Genomic DNA, 25479 nt, shown 5'->3' with positions numbered 1-25479 from the left:
TTGGGATTAGTGTAAATGTTTGCTTTATGAGTATTATTGTGTTTGACCGTTCATAAATTAACTGATATCTGAGCGCTTTATGATGTCAACTCCTCCAGAGTGCTTTGAAATCCAAGAACATCTAAATAAAATCAGTGTAACCCAGTGTTGTTTTCGTCAACTAAAACTATGACGAAAAGTGTTCGTTTCACTGACAAAAACTAAATGGAAACTAAATGAAAATTCAGCTATGATGACTAAAACTAAGACTTACTATACTGCCATTTTCATCAACAAATAAAAACTAGACTAAAATGTTAGGAAGGGACCCAGTAGATCCAGTAAAATTAATTTTACACTAATTGGTTGCATGCTGAAAATAGCAGATCTACAAGCTCACGCTTGTTGAGCTTGTAGATCTGCTATTTTCTGCTATATAAGTGTAAAATGAGTCATTACGACAGCATCAAGGCCCGCCAAAATACATTTTAGTCGACTAAATTAACTGTAGATTTAGTCGACTAAAAACCTTTGACATTTAGTCGACTAAAACTAGACTAACACTACAACATTCCAAGTGACTAAAATGTGACTAAAACTAAATGAAAACTATTCAAGAGACTATGACTAAAACTAAAATAGCTGCTAAAAACAACACTGGTGTTAATTTTGTTGACTAAAAGACTACAATTTGCAAGTATGGAAATGCATGCGCCACCCAGTTATTATGTCTGTGTCCCTATTTTGCCCATATATGGAGTTATTTTTCAGGCATGCCAAGTCTATGCAGATGTCAGAACATCATTGTAATGACAGATCAGGCCACCTCCATATATGGAGATCTAGGGGTGATCAGGTGTGATCAATTGGCGAATTTGGGCCCTGTCCAGAGCCTGGGCAGAGGCTTTTGTGGCGGTTCTGGACAACGGTGTATCCCACCGACTCAGGGCCGGGCACTGCGCTCACTGTGGGGGTGTGGAACACGTTGGTCAAATTTGAAGTCCGTGGGGCGAATGGTTCTCGAGTTACATGGATTACAGACATACATACACACACACGCACAGAGACTTGGTGCATTTATACAGCTTAAATCCACGCGGATTTAAGCTGTCAAAACTGTTTTGTTGAAGTTAAATATGCCACAGACACTTTCAAACGAGAGGGAGATGCACAAGCAAGACGTTAATCTTAAAATGTGGACAGACCGTGGACACGTGTACATTGGCGTTATGTCACCACTTGAACTGAAAGGAAACTGTACAATTAAGAACCCATTAAGAAAATATGTTCTGGCGATTCAGGTCTGGAGTCTCTGCCTATGGTGGCGTTAGTGTCGTTCGGAAATCCGATCACAGCAGCAGATTGGCCAGCATCAGACAACAAACATGGATGCCCCCACTGCGGTGACTCACGAGTCACGACTGTATCAATTTGGCTATTAAATCGGCGTATAATAAATAGTTTCTTTACAGAAACGACAGGTTTTATGAACATCATCTGATATATTTTACCGCTTTTGTTTACATGCTAGTAGCGCTCGTTGGCTGTGTTTGTTTGGTTAGCAAACGGGTTAGCCATATCCTCATGATTGACAACAACGTCATCTGCATTCCTACTATTCTGATTGGTTGGTATGAACCAATCACTGAAGACTGCCGCTTTGACAACGTCCATCCCATAAACTGCTGCCGTGGGGAGGGCTTTCATAATAATAATGAAGTGAAATGAAATGAAAATTCAGACTGAGTGTCAGGCTATGAGTATAGCTTATTTTGCCTCAACTGTGCAGCTGATACACAGATACAGCATTGTCATATTTAAAAGCGCTTTATAGCTTCTCTCAGCTCAAAGCTTATATCAACAGAATATAATAACAAGATAAATGAACACCTGACGTCGGTGGGAGAGGAGGAGATATTATATATATATATATCCTCTCCCACCGACGTCAGACTCCATTTGACCTCCTTTATGAGACATTTACACCAAGCTGTCTGTTCCATACTCTAATATAGAATGTGTAAAGCAGGGGTGGGAAACTTTGACGACAGAGAGAGCCACAATATTTCCACACTCACTCCAGAGGGCCACAGTGCATATTACTGTCATAGTAAAATTAGCCGCGCGGCGCGTTTTGAGCTTGTAGATCAGCTATTTTTGCTATATTTGAATTGAAATACTGAATTCTTTTTTGCTTTTTTTTAATTTGAATCCTGAAAAGTAACCTTTTTATTGATTTTCAAATGCATTTAGTTTTAGTTATGATAAACTTTATGAACTAAATACAAATGCATTGGACACAAAAAGACAATACTACTAATACCAGTCGTTAAGTATAGTCATTTAATTCTAGTTATTAAGTAAAGCAGGTCATGTTTGGAATTGCAACAGCTGAAATCAATACTATATCAGTATTCTGATATTAATGTGTAATTAGATGTGTTCTTCTACTTGGCTGAATGTGCTGTTATGTAGTGAGTTCATGCTTTGAAGTCTAATAATACACACTGACATGCACTGCACATAATGTTTGCAGGCCAGGTAAAAAATAAATAAATATGGCCGCCACACACACACACACACACACACACACACACACACACACACACACACACACACACACACACACACACACACACACACACACACACACACACACACACACACACACACACACACACACACACACACACACACACACACACACACACACACACACACACACACACACACACACAGCGGTGTGCTGCAGTTGAGAGGATTGGCCGAACATTTTGGATTGGGGGGCCGAGGGGCTGGGGGGGGCTGCGCCTCAGAGGGGGGTTGCCCAGGGTGCCAGTTAGCCCAGCCCCGTGCCTGGTATAGTTAGATAAGATATCAGTGTATTATTTCCAAATAACTATACAAGACTTATTAAGAATACTTTTATGTATACACAACAACAGACTGAGTGTGTGTGACTGTGTGTGTCATGTGTGTCATGTGTGTGTGTGTGTGTGTGTGTGTGTGTGTGTGTGTGTGTGTGTGTGTGTGTGTGTGTGTGTGTGTGTGCGTGCATGCGTGCGTGCGTGCGTACCTCTTCGACGGTGCGCTCCATGGTGTGTGGGTGTTTCTCGACCGATCCTGCGCTGATGTGAACTTTACTCCCAAAGCTGCTGCTCCGCTTTATAACCTGAAGCGCACACACACGCACACACACACACACACACACACACAGGGATGTGAGGGGGCGTGGTCAAAAGTTGTAATATTAGAGAATTGAGAGAGAGAGAGAGAGAGAGAGAGAGAGAGAGAGAGAGGGAGAGAGAGAGAGAGAGAGAGAGGAGGGGCAGAAAGGGAGGGTGACAGAATGAGAGAGAGAGAGAGAGAGAGAGAGAGGTATACTTTGCTGTCAATGTTTAATTAGAAAACATACAAAGTTGACAGTTTTATGGAGTGCATGGGAAAGAATGGGCGACCGAGGACTAGACGAGGACGTGCGTGTGCGTGTGTGTGTGGCGCCATGGGAAAGTTACCACTGTCTCTCATAACTCCATATTGTGATATTGAAAATCAATAATTGGATTGTTGAACATAAAACATGAACAAACATAAACAAGTCAAACAAACATTCCTTACAGAAACCAAATCTTTCAATCCAACATTCCATCAATTAATGCGAGACATGACCAACGCATTTGCGGGGGTCCCCAGCCAAAAACGTTATATCAGGGGTTCTCAACGGTTTTGGCTGGGGACCCCCGAAACTGCTTTGGCCATGTCTCGTGGTGACATGCAAGTGAACATAATTGACTTTAAGTATTTAAATGCCTTGATAGTAGACACCCCCCCCCCCCCCCCAACACCCCTTGCCCCCTCCTAGACATCCCTTCAAGTTTTTATTTCCTATTTATGGCTTTGTTCCTCTTTACACACACACACACACAGAACTACATTTCTTGGAATATGTGTGTGTACGTGACTGTGCGTGCGTGCGTGCGTGCGTGCGTGCGATCATTGCATTGTGGAAAATTGCATCAAAGTCAAATAAAGTCTACTCAGCCAATCAAAATCTCTCATTCAGATAAGGAGACAGATAGACAGACAGACAGACAGACAGACAGACAGAGTACCTCAGGGTTGACTGAGATGCGTGCATAACGTTGGCCGATTTCGTCCATTATCTGAAAAATACACGTGCACACACACACACAGTCACACACCCACACACACGGTAGAGACAAAGCACATGCTGTGTGTTAAAGGCCAAAGGTCATGTCCAACAATTATTATACATATCATAAATGTTGTCACTAATAGTCAGACAGACAGACAGACAGACACTTTCCAGTGTCCCATGAGGCCTTGCGTATTCATGTGACATCACTTCCTTCCTTGTGTAGATCAGTCATTCAATTAATTTTACTCAAGACACTGCCCCCGCTGCCAGAGGGAGTTGAGGGAGTTCCAGGGGGTCCCCAGCTAAATGATACCCTTATGGGTCTGTAACTCTGAGTGTACAAATGGAACCAAATGGGTCCATTTTGTTCCATTTGTTACACTCCCAGAATTAGATTAACATTTTACAATATAAATTGGTGGTCCGAGAGATAGAAATGCCATTAAATGGGGGTCCATGAAATTAAACGGGTTGAGAATCTCCGCTAGAGCCGTAAAAATCTTCTCTTATGGTCCCTGACATATCTTTTCAAAGGGGGTCCGTGGGATAATTTGTGTCAATTTGGGGGTCCTTGACATGAAAAAGTTTGGGAACCCCTGCTTTAGTGTGAGGTCGCTTCTCGCCCGCAGGGCGTCTTACTGGTAATATGAGCAATATCTCTTAGCTCTTGTCCTGTGTTTCATTCTGATTGGCTGCCGTTGCTGCTGTGGCACCTGCATGTCTGCACTGTGAACAGGGACGTGCACACATAGACATCAAAGGAGGCTTCAGCCCCCTGCCCTTTTACCTGTCTGTAAAACAACTGCCGTCTCCAGACCATGAATGCAGCGTTTACTACATGGTGAAAGAGGCACTCAAATGTTTTACTCAAGTAAAAGTATATACTGGAATGTAGAAATACTCCAAGTAAAATTCCCAAATTAAAAATGTACTTGAGGATGGTATGTGTTGGACCCAAGCACAGACAAAGGCAGAGGACTGTAGGGCAGGTCGAATACAAGGGGGGTTATTTTCCCAAACAGGAGATCAAGAACAAACATGGGAACACGAGAAAACAAGGAAATACTAGGAGCAAAAGAAAACAGAACACTATATGAACTATATCACAAGGAGCAAAAAACCACTGACTTATTTTTACAAATGAAGGAACTGAAAACACAAGGGCATATAAATAGACAAGGGCCAACTAGACACAGGTGAACACAACTGACAAATCAACACAGGGATTGGCTGGGAGACTAATCACAAGGTTGACAAGACAGGCACAGAACTAGGGGCAGACAGGAAGGCACAAAACAATACTACAGAATAAAAGTACACAGTTGTAAAGTAAAACTAAACTGCAACTGAGAACATGGAAAATACTTAAATACAACATTCAAAAGCACAGGAAAACACCAACTAAAAACAAAGGGACATACAGGGAGGGCATACAGAACACGGAGGTCACGGACCGTGACACCATGTGGTTTCGTTGCTGTTAAGTCTTGATAAATAAAATTTAAAAGAAAATCTTTATTCCAGCTCATTAACCCTAATGCATGAGCTTGTACATCTGCTATTTTAAACAAAGGTGTATATGGTATTATTATTATTATTATTATGTTTTACTACAAAGTGAAACTTATCCAGTTGATTATACTTAGGCCATAGACTGACTTAGCTATACATTAAGAATGTTTGTATTACAATTTTCTGACAATTACATGTTTAAATAGGCTATGCAAATTAGGCATAGGCGCTAATAACATACATAAATCACATGCATACAGGAAAAACTCTGAGACCCTCTGAGGAGTGTACAAATGGAACCAAATGGACCCTTACAGGTCTGTAAGTCTGAGAGTGTAACAAATGGACCCTTACAGGTCTGTAACTCTGAGAGTGTAACAAATGGAACCAAATGGACCCTTACACGTCTGTAACTCTGAGAGTGTAACAAATGGAACCAAATGGACCCTTACAGGTCTGTAACTCTGAGTGTACCAAATTAAATTTGTATCCCGACACAAATGACATTGAAGCACACCCTGCGTATAGTACATTGTAATAGACACTTGAATTAGCACAGCACATCATGAATTAAGACATTAATTAACAGTATCACTCACCAGTCCGTAGAAAGAGACAGTTGTCACTGAACCAACTTCACCTAGACTGAAATGTCAGAAACAGAGAGAGACAGACAGACGGTGTGTGTGTGTGTGTGTGTGTGTGTGTGTGTGTGTGTGTGTCTGCGTGCGTGTGCGTGTACTATATGTTTAGTAGCTCTGGGTTAATAACAGGACAGTTGTCGCGCCAACGCGCGCGCACACACACACACACACACACACACACACACACACACCCACACACAGACACACACACACTATACCCTGGTATTATGCTGTTAGCTTTGGACAATATGCTGTCTCTTAATAGCACACTACTGTGTGCGTGCATGCGTGCGTGCGTGCGTGTGTGCTAAGAGTACAACTACTGTACAGGGTATCATTTTCAATGCACCTGATGACCTGAATGGAAAGTATCAGAGTATGTGACGTGCATTGTGTGTGTGTTTGTGTGTGCGCGTGCGTGCGTGCGTGCGTGCGTGTGCGTGTGCGTGTGCGTGTGCGTGTGTGTGTGTGTGTGTGTGTGTGTGTGACATGTGTTGCGTTGTGACGTGGAGTGACGTGTGTTGTCTATTGTCTGTCGTGTTGATGGGATGTAAAAAGTGCCTCATAATCATTTCCTTTCTTTTTTGTGCATCTCATGTGTTGATGCCTCGCTTCGCCGGCGGTGACATCTTTGACTTTGACAATGAAATAATATGCTTTATATCGTCTATCGTTTATACATTTCAGGATTCAAAGAAAAAAGAAAAAGGCAAAAGTAGCAAATCTACAAACTTGTGCTGCTTCTTAAACTATTTTGGGCGGGAACCCATTTTGGTGTTTAATTATGTTATACTTTAGCTGGTGAAAAATAGCAGATCTACAAACTCATAGCGCGGCACTGAGTGCCGCGCTACGAGCTTATAGGTCTACTATATTTGAAGAATTGTGAAAATGTGGCGCAAATCTTTATATATATTCTTTCAGAGCTAATGTTTTAGCTCAAATCTTTGCTACTGGGGGGTCCCCTGGAACAACATATTTTCGGATGGGGGGTCGGCGGCCTATTACATGTATAATTTTAGGGTCCTTGACATGAAAATGTTTGAAAACCACTGACATAGAAACATAGGTTTTTATGACTGATTTTACACTTTGCCGATCTACAAGCTTGTCAATCGGCAATTTTCAGCATGCAACCAAGTGTAAAATGACTTATACTAGCATTTTAGTCTAGTTTTTATCCGTTGACGAAATTGTCAATACATTTAGTCTCAGTTTTAGTCATCATACGTAGCTTAGTTTCCATTTAGATTTCGTCAGTGAAAAAAGGTAGTCGACGAACAATTTTCGTCTTGAGTCGACAAAAACAACACTGCCGGGGCGTGGTCCTGTGAAATTGTGGCGCCCCTCCTGTCGCTGATCCAGGCAACAATAACGCCTGCGTCACTCGCTGCCCGCCTCAACGGACCTTGAGGGTGTAAATCATGAGGGCGATGAAGTGCACTCCATAATTGAGCAGTTGAGACGACTAACCATCCAAGTCCATCATTTATTCCGACCCCTCCCCGAGAAAAAAGCCTTATCTGTCCTGAACCCATATCCATAATGTACACATTTTACAATGGATAATTAGTGTGGACTTAGATGCTTCTCCGTCATAACGGCTCAAATTATATCATTGCTGCCCGGGCAGAAACCTCTTATCTGCATATCTTAACGTTTAGTGTTTTTTTAGCTGGGGAGGAACTCGTAAGAAATTACCAAGATTTTTGAATGGTAGGCTATTTAGGTTTTGATATAAGTTTTTCAAAAACCTGTGCAAACGAGTTGGGCCCTATAGTGATCTGTTTGCACTGACTCAGTGGTGGAAAAAGTACTCAATTGTTTTACTTAAGTAAAAGTACCAATACTGCAATTTAGAACTACTTTGTTACAAGTAAAAGTACGGAATTGAAAATGTACTTGAGTAAAAGTACAAAAGTATCGGCATCAAAATGTACTTAAAGTACTAAAAAGTAAAAGTACTCATATTGCAGAATGTCCCACTTCACAAGTTCAAAATGTGTACAAAGTATTGAAAATAGCAGACCTGCAAGCTCACAATGTGTCGCGTTGTGGCGCATTGTGAGCTTGTAGATCGGCTATTTTCAAATTGCCAAAATGCATAGGGTTGAAGTGGTTAATGTATGTTTTTGCAGTGAAGTAAAAGCACAAATTTTGGCTCTGAGAAATCGTACTTAAGTACAGTACTTAAGTAAAAGTACTTAGTTACTTTCCCCCACTGAAATGAATGTCCTACTCCTACTTGATCATACACTTGACTACAGGGTCAAACACACAGAAGCATCAAAAATAGCAGATCTACAAGCTGGAAACTTCGGCCAAATACATGTCATTTTGGGGTGCTTGACATGGAAAAGGTTTGAGGACATCTGTCTAGTCATATATTATTATGACCTTGACCGTTCCCACTCACACACTCACGTTTAATCCATGAGCTTAGTGTGTGTGTGTGTGTGTGTGTGTGTGTGTGTGTGTGTGTGTGTGTGTGTACATGCATACAGTACATGTAATCTGCTGTATAAACAATAAACAACCATTTGATTTGACACGGTCTATACCGCCTGCCTCGCGTTGGCATTCTGATAGCGGACTTTAGCTTTACCAATACTGTGATGTGAAACTCACCGATACAGACTTTAGCTGTACAGAGCTGATGCTGATACTGAGGCAGGCAGGCAGGCAGGCAGGCAGGCAGGCAGACAGACAGACAGGCAGGCAGGCAGGCAGACAGACAGGCAGGCAGGCAGGCAGGCAGACAGATTTAGGTCTTGAGGAACTAGAACGGAAAATGACAAGTGTGGAAGTGAGTCACACGCGCTCACACACACACACACACACACCATGCAGGCTCCATCTATGGACTAAAACTCTTTTTTGGTAGTGATATGAAAACATATGGGACATAATTTTTCATATAACGTTTTTTAATTTTAACAAAATCTACAAAATCAATTTAAGTATTTCACCTTCCCTATAAAATAAATCAAATTGTGGTATTACAATTTAGGAAAGTGACAAAAATCTTTTAAGTACTTTTTTTCATTAAATTGAAATGTAGGGGTTAGAGGTTGGGACAGCCACATTGGATGTTCTTTTTTATATATATATTATCTCAATTAATGTATTGTGATTAATTAGACCATTATGATATAACTACAGTGAAAAGTCTGAACACTAATGTGTTTTTCATTGTGGGACTGAAATTTAAACAAATTCGGTAGAATGGCCCAAAACAGAGCTACAGCTATATCGTCGTGACAACTTTAAATAGGCAATTAAATATCATATACTGTAAGTTTACGATTTACAATCAATCAGCCTCTCAAACCTATGGCTTGTTCCAATGCGTAACGTGCGTCGGGCCGGCTACCCCCCAAAATAACAGACATACAAGCTGTCGACACGCCGTTTCATGGCGTGTTGACAGCTTGCAGATCTGTCCTTTTGGACAACTTAATCAATGATGCACGACGCGCGATGGAATATATTGGCTACAGCATACAACTAAACATTTGTGTAACCAAATAAGCCTGTAGGTAACTATACCTAATGCAGATGCTAACACAATTCTACATGTATGGTATAATGTAAATAAGGACACAAATTGTAACAAATGCATTTATTGAAGCTAAGGGGGGGTCAGGGCAACTCAGGCCGGGTTATGCAGGGGGGACACTGAGTTGTCGGTGATTCGTTGAAGTGGCGGATCTCCTCATACACCTACAAATGAACAGATATAAGGCGCATTAGTTTAGGAATAAAGAGGACAGCATACTTTCTAATTGACCAGTATAATGAGAAGACTTGTGAAGAAGGAATGTAAATGTCTGATGTTTAAACTTACCTCTGTTTACTCTCATTCTCCTTTCAGGGTGGTGTTTGGGCAAATGAGTTCCCTCCGGGTATAGGCACCCCTTTTATAGTTCCGGGAGGGACCAAGTGGGAAATGGACAGCAGGGGGGATTGGGATGGACTATAATTAATGTAATCCTGTATGGGTTGTGTATATATTTCTATGCTAACTGTGAATAGGTATTGAGGGTGCATATACATCAGGGGTGTCAAACTGGTGATTCGCGGGCCGCGTCGTCTTCTGCGGCGCGGGGGTTGGTGTCTAAAACCTGATTTAACACTACCTCTGAGCCAGTGCTCTGAGGCGAGCAGCAGCTACAGAAGGGAGGGGGAGAGGGGAGAGGGAGGAGGGAGCGCGCCTCCCCTCCCTTCCCGTGTGCCTTAATTGCTCCAGCTGTTGGGTGTTAAGTATCAAGAATTTGTGGAATGCCATTTTATATAAACCTACTCCATGTATATTATACATGGAGTAGGTTTATATAAAATGGCATTGTGTGATTCTAAGAGTGGGGAATATTGTTATTGTTACCTGGGGAATGGTATGGGCTAACCAGGTAATGGACTGCCCTATAAAAGGCAGTCAATCGTATTTAACCCGAGTGATGACAGGTTGTCTTGATTTTGACTGTCAAAGTGATTGAGAAAAAATGGAAGAAATAAAGCCTTATTGAAGGTGCCCTGGACTGGTCTCTACTCATTTGTTGCCTTTGCCGCTCGACACTCTCACAGGTACTGTAACATTACGTGGGCAAGGTGGGCAACATAATGGAACTTGATGTTAATGCTGTTGTGAACATTAATGAAAGGGATCCCTGGCTAATAAGACAAATAGGCTATGCCTTAAAACATTATACTTTCACTCAATTATATCTTTCACTCAATAGGAGCTGCTCCTGTCGCAAGTGGATGATGTAGTCATATGTCCATGTGGTCTAGCCCTGGTCTAGCCCGGCCTTAGCCCTATAGAATGTATGGAGTGCATATGCTAATAAAAATGACACCCGTGTGAACTGAGTGGTGCAATCCCCCCCCCCCCCTCCTCTCTCATTAGAAGGCAACAGTGCATCACTCTATACTGGCGCCCCTACTGGTACTAATAGTCATACTGGTGCTCATGAACCAACACATAGGTGAACACGGACATTGCTGTTCCTTGGAGTGTTTGCACCACTCAAAAACAACTTTATGCTTCCTAAGGATAATATGAGCATCAAAGCAACACACACACACACACACACACACACACACACACACACACACACACACACACACACACACACACACACACACACACACACACACACACACACACACACACACACACACACACACACACACACACACACACAGGGTGAAGGTTTGTGTATATATCTTTATTGATACGTGATTTTTACAAAGCAAATATAGTTCCACTGTTTTTATTTTTTCACAACGAGCATTTAATACATTTAAAATTACAACTTTATCAAATCACAACAACTTTATCGACAGCTATAGGCAAGAGCAGTAACACACAGACGCACACACTGACACACGCACTCTCACACACACGCACACACAGTCTAGTCTGACATAAAAAAAAGCTGTAGAAAAATATTCTTAGAAAAGAAAACTCAGACAAGAAAAAAAAACTGGAATGTTTGAGATGATGAAGGCCTGATACCACTCCGTTTCATCACCTTCTCTCTTCTCCTCTCCTCTCTCTCGTCTCCTCTGCTCTCTTCCCCTCCTCTCTCCTCTCCTCCCTTCGCTCCTCTCTTCTCCTCCCTTCTCTCCTCCCTTCCCTCCCCTCCTCTCCTCTCCCATCTAACACCTGATTAATAATCTTAATTAGTTCACAGCTGCAGAACATTAATGAAACAAGTAAAAAGTCAATTTAACAAGTCTGTTTGATTCAAAGATGGATTAAATAAAATTACATTAAATGTAATAATCTGCAGCTGTTTAAAACAAAGCACTTTTAATTGAACAGACGTTTTATATAGACCGATTCTGTACCGGTTTCATGGTCGCAGCCTACGTATTTCCTGTAGGCGGACTCGACGTAGCTGCGGGGGTAAAACCCTCACCAGGCGCACATCTTCCACTACAGTGAACGGCAGAGTGACTGATGTTAGTTTGCCTCAAACTTTACTCCTTTACCTGCTTTTTTACTAACACTAACATTACAAAGATGCCCAGAACATCGAGATGAACCTGTGTAGTTTATGGCTGCTCCAACAGTAGTGGCAACATAACAAATAAAATAAAACGGAATGTCTAATATCCACCGCGATGGCTGAGACCAGAGCCATTGAGCAATGGTTGAGACAAAGCAGTGAAAGATACATAACGCCAGTCTTACCCAATACCAAATATTTCTGTTTTATTAACACAAGGCTGCTGTACTTTATACCTCATACTTTAAATGCTTAGTATGAGGTATAAAATACAGCAGCCTTGTGTTCATAAAACAGAAAGATTGGGTACTATTGGGTAAGACTGAAATTATGTATCTTGCAGGATTCTTCACTGCTTTGTCTCAACCATTACTCAATGGCTCTGGTCTCAGCCATCGCGGTGGATATTAGACATTCCGTTTTATTTTATTTGTTATGTTGCCACTACTGTTGGAGCAGCCATAAAATACACAGGTTCAGCTCGATGTTCTGGGCATCTTTGTAATGTTAGTGTTAGTAAAAAAGCAGGTAAAGGAGTAAAGTTTGAGGCAAACTAACATCAGTCACTCTGCCGTTCACTGTAGTGGAAGATGTGCGCCTGGTGAGGGTTTTACCCCCGCAGCTACGTCGAGTCCGCCTACAGGAAATACGTATGCTGCGACCATGAAACCGGTACGGAATCGGTCTATAGGATCATGCTGGTTCCATGGCTTTAGCCGGGGACCCCTCAAACCTCTTCAAGGACCCCCGTTTTATGTCCAAATCTAATGTTTTCATTGGCTGATCTGGAATCTGATATACAGTACCTTGATGTACAGTATTAACTAAATACTCAACACGATGATTTAAAATATAACAATATACACAATACATGTCGTCTTATCTCACACTCTCTCACACACACACACACACACACACACACACACACACACACACACACACACACACACACACACACACACACACACACACACACACACACACACACACACACACACCATAAGGAACCATGAACGTCACAGAGATTAACTTTCAGTGCACACACAAAAACAGTCTTGTAGTTTTTTCTTTTTTTACAGGCACTAATAGAGTGAAGCATCATGGGAAAGTGAGTCGGGTCCCCCCCTCCCTGTGGCAGCCCAGTTTATTTCTGATTGGATGGAGAAGCTGTCAATCATTCAGAGCAGGCTGTTCATTCATAACTATAGTTGCTCAGTTTTTTTCCAACCGGGGAGACACATTGCTTCCCCCCGGTGGACAGTGGGGGGAACTACAGCTGTCCAAGCTAGAGCACAGATATAAACTGGTCAGGCAACTTTGATGATGGAGAGGCCTCAGGGCCGCTATATTTCCACACTCACTCCAGAGGGCCACATTGCATACTGTCGGGCAGAAAACGCTCATATTTGTATTGGAACTTTGTTCGTAAATGAATGCCATTCTATGTCACACAAAAGAAGCGAAAATAGCTCATCTATAAGTTCAAAACAAGTGTTGCGAACTTCGCAACGTTTGCCACAGCAACTCGCTGGCTTTGGCTTGCTCTGTAGTCTCTCTCTTGTGGTTGAAGTTCGCTCGAGACGGCACACCTCCGACGCGGTCTAAAGGTGACTTCAGACCAAACAAACGTGTTCAGACTGGTCAAAGACTAATTAAAACTGCCACATTGCAACAGCAACAGCATTTATTTTATCAGCACAAAACCAGACATTATTTAATTGCAGAAAGCAGCCAGCAGCACTGGTTTGCAGTGTTGCCAGGTCTGCTTATTATAAGCGGCTTTTGGCTAGTTTTCAGGTAACATACTGTAGCTTAATATTCATCATAGTTGCCCGTTGCTTTATAGTTTGGGCTTATTTCCGAGTCTCCTGCCGACAAGCTCGCGACGCTTTCAAACTGGCCGACGGTCTGTGCAATGTGGAGTTGGCTTAAAACGATAGGGCGAAAGTCCCTCCCACCCTGGGGCATAAAACGAGTGTCTGGGAGGACAGGGCTCTGGTGTCTGGAAGGACATGGTCCTGGTGTCTGGGAGGAAAGGGTCAATTTAGACCCTTGTGTCTGGGAGGACTGGGTCACTTTAGACCTTGGTGTCTGGAAAGAACAGGGTCCATTTAGACCCTGGTGTCTGGGAGGACAGGGTCCATTTAGACCCTGGCATCTGGGAGGACAGGATCCTGGTGTCTGGGAGGACAGGGTCCTGGTGTCTGGGAGGACAAGGTCCATTTGTTTCCATTTGTACTGGATCAGAAGAGTTAACATTTTGGGGTGTTCAAATCCCACACGACGAAGGTTACGGACTGCAGCTTTTAAGTCTTTTAAAATGTTATCATTTCTTTGAGAGACGTTGTTTGTTTGATTGTTTGTTTTCACGTAACATGAGACGACAAAAACAGTCAAACATTTTACAATTGAGAACACTGTGTGGTGTGTGTGTGTGTGTGTGTGTCTGTGTGTGTGCAGTATGCATGCGTGCATGCGTGTGTGTGTGTGTGTGTGTGTGCGTGCGTGCACTAGTCCAGCCTGTACGTGCGTAGGTACATGTGCGTGTGTATCCAGTCAGTGAAGTGCGTGACGTTGGAGTAGACGCCCGGTCCCAGGACCTTACTGAAGCAGACGGACCCCCAGGAGGTCAGCCCGAACAGGACCCAGCGCCCTGACGAGGGCTCCGCGCACACCAAGGGACCCCCACTGTCCCCCTGAGAACACACACACACACACACACACACACACACACACACACACACACACACACACACAGTATTACTATACTTGTGACGACATCAGCATTTTATGAAGGACATTTCTTTTGAAATGTAATTTTATTACCACAAGCCTAAAGCAGAAAAACTGACTAACAAGCGGCAACTTGTCGATCAGCTATTGTATGAGCTTGTAGATCAGCTATTGTATGAGCTTGTAGATCAGCTATTGTATGAGCTTGTAGATCAGCTATTGTATGTTCTATTTTTTTTGGTGCTAAGTAACTAAGTAAATGGTCAGGCATAATTCCAACCAATAACCCATTATCCCAGTGGGGTAACCAAATGAACCCTTATGGAGCCGTTGTACACTCTCAGAGTTAAATTAACATTGATTTTACAATATAATTTGTAGAGATTAAATGGGGGTCTGTAATGCATGTAAAACTGGGGGTCCTTGAAATGAAACGGGTTGAGAATCACTGCTAGTAATAAGAGAAGTAAACATCTTCTCTTATGGGGGTCCCTGGCATATCTTTTCAAATGGGGGTCCGCGGGCTCATTAATGTAAATTTGGGGGTCCTTGAAATTGAAATTGAAAATGTTTGGGAACCACTGCTTTATCCTACCTTCTAAATATCTAACCCTAGTTTATTTCCCATAGAGATTTCCACAAATATTTATATAAATTATTTCTAAGCCTAGAATCAAAGGAGGAGAGGAGAGGAGAGGAGAGGAGAGGAGAGGAGAGGAGAGGAGAGGAGAGGAGAGGAGAGGAGAGGAGAGGAGAGGAGAGGAGAGGAGAGGAGAGGAGAGGAGAGGAGAGGAGAGGAGAGGAGAGGAGAGGAGAGGAGAGGAGAGGAGAGCTCTTACCATACAGGAGTCTACGGAGCCGGCTTCGTATCCTGCACACAGCATTCTGCTGGTGATGGTCTTCATGTCGAAGTAAGACTGGCACTGGGCCATGGAGATGATGCGAACCTCACCCTCCTGGAGCTTGAATGGCACTGGAGACAGACACACACACACACACACACACACACACACACACACACACACACATAATTTACAATTAGTCTTACAGTAAGCAAGAACAACACATGGTAATACCTCAAATACATAGAAATAGTCATGTATACAATATATATAGCGAGACTTAGTGAGACTTCAAGGCAGCAACACATCACTCTTCCATGGGCTATAGACCATAAGGCTATGAAGCAATATAGAACTGGGCTGCTGGGCATAACGGGCAAAGGATAAGGGATCATCTCTTAAAGGCAATGGCATGTGGCATGGTGATTGGTTTCATTATTGTAACGCCCAAACCAACAATGGTAACCAAAATACCTATACTATGTGGGAACACCCCTTCCCCACTGCTAAATCCCCAAATTGTGTATTTAGAAAGCTCAAACGAAAATGGAGCCCATATGCTAACCACAGAGCAAAGACGGACAGTGTCGGTAGGCCAATCAGAGGCAGGCGGGGGCGGGTCTTTACCGGACCGGGCCGTAGTATTGAATCACACTGGGAATCCTATCCAGGCATGTTTGTAGTGGGAGGAAGTGAGAGGGAGGCTGCCTTAAGGTACCCCCTGAACCATTGTGAAGTCTCCTTGTGGAGCGGAGGGGAAATGCACTTGTAGTTTGTAACACACACAGATAATGAATGGAATTGAATTGAATCAAATCGTTAAGGAAATTGGCATTTGAAAATAAACTAAATGTAATTCTGTCCATTTCTAAATAAGTCATTGTATTGTGTATTGTATTGTGTGTGTGTGTGTGTGTGTGTGTGTGTGTGTGTGTGTGTGTGTGTGTGTGTGTGTGTGTGTGTGTGTGTGTGTGTGTGTGTGTGTGTGTGTGTGTGTGTGCGTGTGCATGCATGCGTGTACTCACTCCTGTTTCCCATGTGACCCCATCCAGTGATGTAACAGTATGAATCAGGAAGTGGAAGTTCTCCCGCTCGAGGCAGACACACCGGCCTGACGTGTGAGGTCTCTTCCACCTGGAAGCACACACATCATGATGTCACTGTGATGTCACTATGTCGTCATTGTGATTTTCACTATGATGTCATTGTGATGTCACTATGATGTCATTGTAATGCCACTATGATGTCATTGTGATGTCATTCTGATGACTAATAGTCAATAGTTTTGACTATTTGGAGCGTTCATCAATTGATACGTCCCAAACCTATGGCTGGAATCACCTGTTCCTCATTAACCTAAAATTAGAGAATTGTAAGCTTTCAGAGAATATTTAATTTATGAAAATAAATCAATTGCCTAAAAAGTCATATACAGTATTGTGGCGTTCACACAAGACTATATTTGTTGCTTTGTTCAGTTCTCACATCTCGTGACGTCATCAAGCGTGCGTCAGTAGTGACGTGTGTCATTGCAGCTACAGTTGGCTCAGCTTCACTTTGTAGCTTTTGCAGCAGCTACAAAACCTTCGGGTGCATCCTCACATCGCTGGCTTCCATTGACAATGAATGGTAGAATGTATCTTTGCATCTGCCCGTGTGAACGCAGCATAACAGTTTCACCAGATAATTCCACTGCTCGTTATGGTTACTCGATCATCACAAGCCTCTGTGTCAAGCTCTATGACGCTAATGTCATAGTTACCTCTGTGTCCAGCTCTATGACGCTGATGTCATAGTGATGTCATAGTTACCTCTGTGTCCAGCTCTATGACGCTGATGTCATAGTCCACCACAGCGCGGTTGTAGCGTGGGTGAACGATAATGGAACGCACCCCTCTGGTCTGGCTGTGTGCGCCTGGGTGGTCCAGGTTGTTTATACCCAACACCACCTTCCATAGGTTGGCACTCTCTCTCCTGAGAGAGAGAGACATAGGGAGAGACATGGGGGGGGGGGGGGAGAGAGAGAGAGACTGCACATGTGATGTCAGTTCATAAGAAACAACCCAAGATGACCAGCTATCAAGAAAAAATACCATTTTGCTTTAATCAAGTAATATCCTTTATGAAATAGATACACAACTAGAAATGCACTCTGTCGAGCTGCCAACTTGTGCTTCGCACACAAGTTGGCCATGAGCACATGGCCAACTTGCGCACATACTTGCGCACATACTTGTGCGCAAGCAGAGCCCGCAACTTACCTCTGACTCTTGTCAACTTATACCGTCCCACCTTATATACAACTTAGGAAATAGTTTGTCTGTCATCCACATTATGTATGTTTCACACAACGACGCCACAAACATAGGGAGCCAATCCAATCGGTCAAGGGGCCCACGACATATGGAGAAAGCTGTGTCAACTTGCGCTCTGATCGGCCGAGCGATGCCACCAAAAATACACAATCCCAGATTGGATTGGCTGAGCGACGCCACCAAAGATATACAATCCCTGATTGGCCAAGGGGACCACCAAAATTCACAATCACTTAAATAGGGATGGGTCATAATAATCAAATAATCCAATGATCATCTTTGAGGATATAAATCTAATATTGAAGGCATCCTAGGCAACATTTAAGCCTATGTTTAAAAGACAATTTATGTTGCGGGCCACTTCCTCATTTTCCTGGTCTGTTTGAAAGGTGTGCGAGAGGGGAATTCAGAGCATCTCAGTGGCGACAGGGGCTTGTCCACGGGACTCATATTTCTGTAATGCCATATTTAGCCATTACGAGTGCAAATATCCGATGCATCCCTCACAGGCCCAGGCCCAGTGACAACAACCCATAGCCTGAAGTAACCTGGCTCGGCCAGTAGGTACGGGAGGGGGGTGGGGGTAATTACATTACTCTATAAAACTGGTAGGTCAAACTGAACAACCAATATGTCAATTTGAAGCTATGATTCCCTGCTTTCACATGACATGAAAAAACAAAAATTCAAAAAGATCCAATGGCAGCCCCTCAGTCAAATTTAGTCACAAATATGAGTGACTGACCATCATAAACTATACAGAGACACCTCCCTGACATTATCGCCGGGACATTTAGTTTGAGCCGATTTTAAGATGACCCCATGTTATTCTCCATAGAGAAAATAATTCCGCAAACCCCTTAATTGGAACCAGGGGATGAGCGAGTGACATCAGGACTTCGGCGCTCTATTGCCCAGCGTCGACCAGTAAGAACTCACCCCTCGAAGCAGTGGGCGACGGTCAGCGCCCAGCGTCGACCAATCAAAACGCAGCCACAGATGTGTCCACTGTGTCCACTCTGCAGCGAGCACTGCCAAGGCCACGCCCCCGGGCGGGACACCCGGCCTCCCAGAATCCTCTTCCTCCTGTGGCGAGGTGACCCCTCCCCTTCCCGCTGAGACACACCCCCCAGCGGGGGAGACACGCCCCCCACCGCCAGCCGAAGACCACAGTCTGTTGGAAGAGATTGAAATTATCTAACGTTTAGGCCGGTGGTTTTCAACCATTTTCACATTAACCTTAATTATTTAATTATTTAAATTATTTAAATTCAGCATTTGAGCCATGGACCACCATTTGATGACATTTAGCCTCTCAGACCCCAAAACTATAAAGAATATTTAATTTTGTTGTCGTTGGATAAGATTTTGTCCCACAATTCCATGCTGTATGCTGATGTTGGTACCATTAGAAGAGATAACAGGCAAACGTTGATCAAAGTAACAATTATTCTACATTCTCTTCTTGTAAATTAATTAAGTAATGCAGATGTTTAATAAGAACATTGTTTTACCTTCTCTGGTACAAAGAACTGACACTCTGTTCCCCGAGTGACACGAGTGGCTGAGAGAGAGAGAGAGAGAGAGAGAGAGAGAGGGAGGGTGGGGGTTCATAAGCACTTTATTAAATAAAATCTTTTCCAAATCAGCCAATATGATTATGCATATAATATGTTTACGCATAGGATAGTTTGTCAAATCAGATTATTCAGTCAGTCTTTTTCAAATTTTAGTCACCTGAAATGATATATGTTGGCGGAGCTGTCAGGGGGTCTTAAATGCCTGATTTATACTCATCTGTGCGCTGAAAATAGCAGATCTACAAGCATGTAGATCTGCTATTTTTCAGCAAGCAACCAAACATGAAATGACTCGTCTTTTAATTCTACTGGATCTCTCCTACGTCCCTCCCTGACATTTTTGTCTAGTTTTTAGTTGTTGACGGAATTGTCAATATTATATATCTTATTTGTAGGCCCAAACCACACCAATATGGGTCGAGATGCAACGAAACGGTTTTAGTGTATAGGTCGCAGAGGTGTGATATGTCCTGTTGCACGTCGTCGGCACATGGTGGCGCATGTGATGCAATTCAAAGGAGCTTTTATTGGCGTGAGAAAACGCTATAGTTTCCTAAAGCCCTGGATACAAACTATAGTATCTAGTTTGTTGCTGTCCAACCTTCCTATCCCGTGATACTAAAGAAAAACAGGCGATAATTACCAAAAAAGTGTTTAAGATGTTTTGGCCATTATCTCTGGAGCGGAAAGTCCAATCTGCTCAGTTCAAAGCTTGTTGGATGCATGACTTTGAGGACATGTTCGGGGGGTCCTCTAGCAACTCCCAGGGCCCTATAGGCGGTCGTGCAGTTCGCATTTATATACGGCGGGCTGGCACTGTGGTTGCTTGCGACTACATGCATCTACAGTACTAACAGTTTGGTTGCAAGGACGAATCATTGGTGTGTTTTGGCCTTTAGTCATCATAGTTTAGTTTTCATTCATTTAGTACTTTTAATTTAGTTTTTTTGACAGTGAGAATAGTTTTATAGTGGAGGACATGAAAACTGGGTGCAGTACTGAGGTCGTACAGAGGGGGGCGTTATACCTTCTCTTCTCCAGGAGTCCCTGCAGGGCGGAGCCGTTCCTCAACGACCAATCAGGATGCACGTGTAACCACCGACGACGCCCCTGCACCCCGGGCTGGTCGGGTACCATGGCAACCGAGGACGGAACCCTACGCACGCACGCACACACACACACACACACACACACACACACACACACACACACACACACACACACACACACACACACACACACACACACACACACACACACACACACACACACACACACACACACACACACACACACACACACACACAATAAATTATGATCCTAATGATACAGAGAACCCAAATCCTGGCTGTGTCTGTTGGTAGTGTGTGTGTGTGTGTGTGTGTGTGTGTGTGTGTGTGTGTGTGTGTGTGTTCGTACGCGTGTGTGTCACTCGCGTGTGTGTGTGTGTGTGTCTATAATCTACTGACCTTACCCTAGGCCCAGTTGGTTGCAGGTGAGCGTGCTCAGCTGGGCGGTCCACTCATCTCCACAGACCTGGTACTGAGACGCTGATTTATGGACCGTCAGAACCGAAACCCCGCCTTCTGAGAGGGACACTGTTAGATACGCACGCACACGCACGCACACGCGCACACACACACACACACACACACACACACACACACACACACACACACACACACAGTTTACACGTTTGAGCAATACATGAGCAATACATTGAACATTGGTATTTAGCTTGAATCAGCCTATGACAGACTCTGATCAAAAGGTGGAGGCTGGGGTGGTGGAGGCAAGCAGCAGCAGTGTCTGAGAAGCAATAAGCAGAGCTTATTGTGAAGCAGTGAGCCGTAATGAAAGGGACCACCTTGTGGAGGGAATGAGGCGTGATCGGAGTATGGAAGTGTGACATAATCCAGCTGACATGTGAATGACGAATAGGAAACTAGACCAGTGGCTCCCAAACTTTTTCATGTCAAGGACCCCCAAATTGACACTAATCAGCCCGTGGAACCCCGTTTAAAAAGATATGCCAGGGACCCCCATAAGAGAAGTTTTTTATTTTACGGCTCTAGCAGTGATTTTCAACCCGTTTAAGGACCTCTAGTTTGACATGCATTAGTCTACGGACCCCCCATTTAATGGCATTTCCATCTCTGGGACCCCCAATTTATATTTATATTATATTAGTTTAGCTCTGAGAATGTACGGCTCCATTTGGTTCCATTTGTGTACACTCAGAGTTACAGACCCATAACGGGTCCATTTGGTTCCAAACTATCATTTAGCTGGGGAGCCCCTGGAACTCCCTCAAGGACCCCTGGGGGTCAACGTCCGCGGACCCCACTTTTGGAACCACTGAGTTGATTACAACTGAGGTGTGCGCACTTATGCTGTGCTTCATTTTCTTTTTCATTAAATTTTTACCCTTACCCTTATTAACCTGCCAATGTAACTCACCACAGTTCCATTCATCAGAGCTGTCTGGACATTGCGTGTGTGTGTGTGTGTGTGTGTGTGTGTGTGTGTGTGTGTGTGTGTGTGTGTGTGTGTGTGTGTGTGTGTGTGTGTGCGTGCATGCTAACTCACCACAGTTCCATTCATCAGAGCTGTCTGAACAGTGTTTAACTCCGTCACACCACAGCGTGCGATGAACACACTGATGGTTGGAACACTCCACCTCGTTATCATGACACACGGCTGCAGGGGAACACAAAATAACGTGACACACTGCACCGCTGGAGGGGAACATAAATTAATGTGACACACTGCACCGCTGCAGGGGAACATAAATTAACGTGACACATCACCGCTGGAGACGAGAGAGGAAGATGCAATGCATACAAGATACAATTTACAATGTAGGCATTTATCAGACGCTCTTAATCCAGAGTGATTTACAGCTAGAACAACACCATGGGAATACATGAAATACATTTAAAAAATAATAGTCATCAAGGATCAGAAGTAAACCAAGAACCTATCATCTGTAGAATATCTGTACAATGAAACTATGAGTATACACTAAAGAATGCTACATATGTCTACATAATATGCTTTAAACTACATAATTTAGCCTTTCTAAACGTCTGTAATGTCGTATACTGTACATATCTGTGAGAGGGTCACAGAGGCTCACAGGGTCTGAGGAGGCTCTGGTCATAGAAGCATAGCTCCACACCTACTCAGCTGTCAGACTCATACTTCTACTCATACTTCTACTAATTTCAGTGGAAGTTGCTCAGTGGCGTTTTGAAGCACCCGGAAGAACCGTCTACTTCCGCGTTTTTTTTCGTCCAAAATGCGGAAACGGGCAACTCAATGTTAAAACCCATTGCACGGGGTTTCCTCATCAGTCGCTCTGGATTAAGAGCGTCTGCTAAATGCCTAAATTGTAAATTGTATCATAACTCCACGGGTCCGCCTGCAGTCCCTCCTCTTACCACTAGGGCCGAGCGCTTCAACGTTGGAGAGCCTCACTGGGGGCTTGTATGTAGGCCTACCTTGTATCTTCTGAAAGCTGATTGGATGACTCTATAATGTACCTAGTATCTTCTGAGAGCTGATTGGATGACTCTATAATGTACCTTGTATCAGCAGGTGTGTGCACCCCTGTCCACTACATCTCAGAGCAGGTAAATAGTGCACTTCTTTCTTTGCACATTTAAATGAATTAATATTAAAAACATAATTGACCACTTACAGCAGTTGGCCTCATCCACCAGCAGAGGGCAGTCAGGGAAGCCGTCACAAATCATACTGGATTTGATACACACTTTACTGCCTGGACACTCCCACAGCCCTCGCTCTACACACCCTGGGAGAGAGACATAGACACACGAAGGGAGAGAGAGAGAGACATATTGCATTATTTTATTATATACTAATATTGAGAGAGAGAGCACGGCGCAGCGGTACTGTGTGGTGCAGCCACTATGCTCTGATTGCGCACGGCGCAGCGGTACTGTGTGTGCGTTCGTGTGTGCGTGCGTGCGTGCGTGTGTGCGTGCGTGCGTGCATGTGTGTGTTAGGGCCTTGCCACATTCATTAAAAAGTTGATGCATCGATTTCATTAACAAAAGTCGATTAAAATTAGGAGAAGTTCTCTGACACAGAAGCTGTGTCAGAGAAGTAACAGATAGTCAGAAACTTTATCCCCCCCACCTCCGTGCTGACGCAGTGACTGTCCTGTTTCTGGTTTAGCTTTACGCGCGGGATGCATGAATCTCTCCGTCTTCAGTCAGTGCGGGTTGTTGTATATTTGCATGGCTCAGAAAAGAAGTAACATGAGGACGTTATCGAGTTGTTGTCGGAGGACGAGGAGAAGGAAGAAGGAAGATGTGCCAACTGCTGCTGGCTGCTATAATGTTAATATAGACCTTATATGTCTTCTATTGTTCTGAAGGTCGGGCTGCTGTACTGCCACTAGTGTTAATGTTATATTTTGTATTGTGTTCTTATGGCTGCCTGGCCGCTGTGCTGTGCCAATTGTGCCTCCTCTGTTGTGTTCTCTTTTCTGGTCTCTGTGCCAGTGTGCGTGAGTGCCTGCACTGTTTAATGGGAGTCACATGGTTTGACCAAACATTTTTGTTTGATGGGGGGGAGGGGCAGAACACCATCAAACCATGTGACCATGTGATGTGTTTGATGGTGTTTGATATGTGTGTATGTATACAGTAACTCATTAATGCCCTAGTGTGTGTGTGTGTGTGTGTGTGTGTGTGCTCGCGCGTGCCTGTGTTTGTGTGTGTGTGTGTGTTGTGTGTGTGTCTTACCACAGTTGTCCTCATCAGAGTTGTCTTCACAGTCCATCTCTCCGTCACATCGTTTAGATGACAGGACACACCTCCCTGAACGACACTTAAAATGACTGGGAGAGCATTCTGTCACCACGGAGACCGCGGCACCACGCAAACACAGAGAGAGGAGGAGAGGAAATATGTTGCATTTAGTAAAATGTGCACGCACACGCGCACACACTCACACACGCACGCGCACATACTCACACACGCACGCCCGCACACACACACACACACACACACACACACACACACACACACAGACACACACACAGGTCGTAAATACCGTCTACTCCAGGGACGGGAAGCAAGCAGGAAGTGGAGTTTGCAGTGTCTTCTGGGAACTGGCTGCAGTCGGAGTCCTCGGGCCACTGCAGTCCCACAATGCTTAGCACCGACTCGCATCGCTCTTTAGCGCTACGACACAAAGACCTGAAGAGGAAGAAGAAACATTCCCACAATGCTTAACGCATATAGTGCTATACGACCACGCCCCCAGAGCGGCTGGCCAATGTTGAAGCCGCCGAGACATATGTGACTCTTTTTTGATATATTAGTTTTCATTGGGTTTTTTTTATAGACATGACAAAACAAGACATACATGACAACACATACACCAGACTATAAAGCATATTATTAAACGAGCAACAGACCACCTATCAATATGAAACATTAACAAGAGCTGCCTACACTGTATATCAAAACATGCAGTTACACAATGGAGTCAAAATGAGCCGTACAAGGGCCCCATACCGTATGTAATCAAATGCTGCCAAACTGTCCAGCCTCTCCAGGTGTATCAATACACCAGATACAAATTAAGTCATGACTCTTGTCAACTATCCTTTTTCACTGACGAAAACTAAATTGAAACTAAATGAAAGCTAAGCTACGATGACTAA

General features: G+C 43.7%; 2 protein-coding genes across 6 annotated transcripts in view; both read right to left on the bottom strand.

Moving 5' to 3' along the window:
* Nucleotides 1–8941, bottom strand: part of LOC310875265 (sodium/hydrogen exchanger 9B2) — a 22171-nt gene extending 13230 nt beyond the window's left edge. The window contains exons 1-4 of one of the 2 annotated variants that reach the window (XM_083788445.1): nucleotides 8923–8941; nucleotides 6250–6295; nucleotides 4092–4142; nucleotides 3056–3151 (exon numbers count right to left, since the gene is read on the bottom strand). In XM_083788445.1, the coding sequence (XP_083644571.1) occupies nucleotides 3056–3151; nucleotides 4092–4139 (144 nt within the window). In that variant the 5' untranslated portion in view covers nucleotides 4140–4142; nucleotides 6250–6295; nucleotides 8923–8941. Of the gene's footprint in view, nucleotides 1–3055; nucleotides 3152–4091; nucleotides 4143–6249; nucleotides 6313–8922 lie in introns of those variants that run through there. The other variant, XM_083788446.1, reaches the window with a different exon arrangement.
* Nucleotides 8942–14369: 5428 nt separating this feature from the next.
* The window catches only part of corin (corin, serine peptidase), a 47827-nt gene continuing 36717 nt past the window's right edge, over nucleotides 14370–25479 (bottom strand). For all 4 annotated transcript variants that reach the window (XM_083788399.1, XM_083788400.1, XM_083788401.1 and 1 more), the window contains exons 13-24: nucleotides 24864–25009; nucleotides 24554–24661; nucleotides 23482–23595; nucleotides 22368–22478; nucleotides 21253–21376; nucleotides 20806–20934; nucleotides 19713–19762; nucleotides 19138–19372; nucleotides 17695–17857; nucleotides 16909–17017; nucleotides 15881–16014; nucleotides 14370–15004 (exon numbers count right to left, since the gene is read on the bottom strand). In XM_083788399.1, the coding sequence (XP_083644525.1) occupies nucleotides 14819–15004; nucleotides 15881–16014; nucleotides 16909–17017; nucleotides 17695–17857; nucleotides 19138–19372; nucleotides 19713–19762; nucleotides 20806–20934; nucleotides 21253–21376; nucleotides 22368–22478; nucleotides 23482–23595; nucleotides 24554–24661; nucleotides 24864–25009 (1609 nt within the window). In that variant the 3' untranslated portion in view covers nucleotides 14370–14818. The remainder of the gene's footprint in view (nucleotides 15005–15880; nucleotides 16015–16908; nucleotides 17018–17694; nucleotides 17858–19137; nucleotides 19373–19712; nucleotides 19763–20805; nucleotides 20935–21252; nucleotides 21377–22367; nucleotides 22479–23481; nucleotides 23596–24553; nucleotides 24662–24863; nucleotides 25010–25479) is intronic.

The sequence above is a fragment of the Protomyctophum parallelum genome (assembly GCF_964188405.1).
Source record: "Protomyctophum parallelum genome assembly, chromosome: 18".
Taxonomy (NCBI): Eukaryota; Metazoa; Chordata; class Actinopteri; order Myctophiformes; family Myctophidae; genus Protomyctophum; species Protomyctophum parallelum.
Note: the sequence above shows the minus strand (reverse complement) of the source record. Positions and strands in the feature narration are given on the sequence as shown.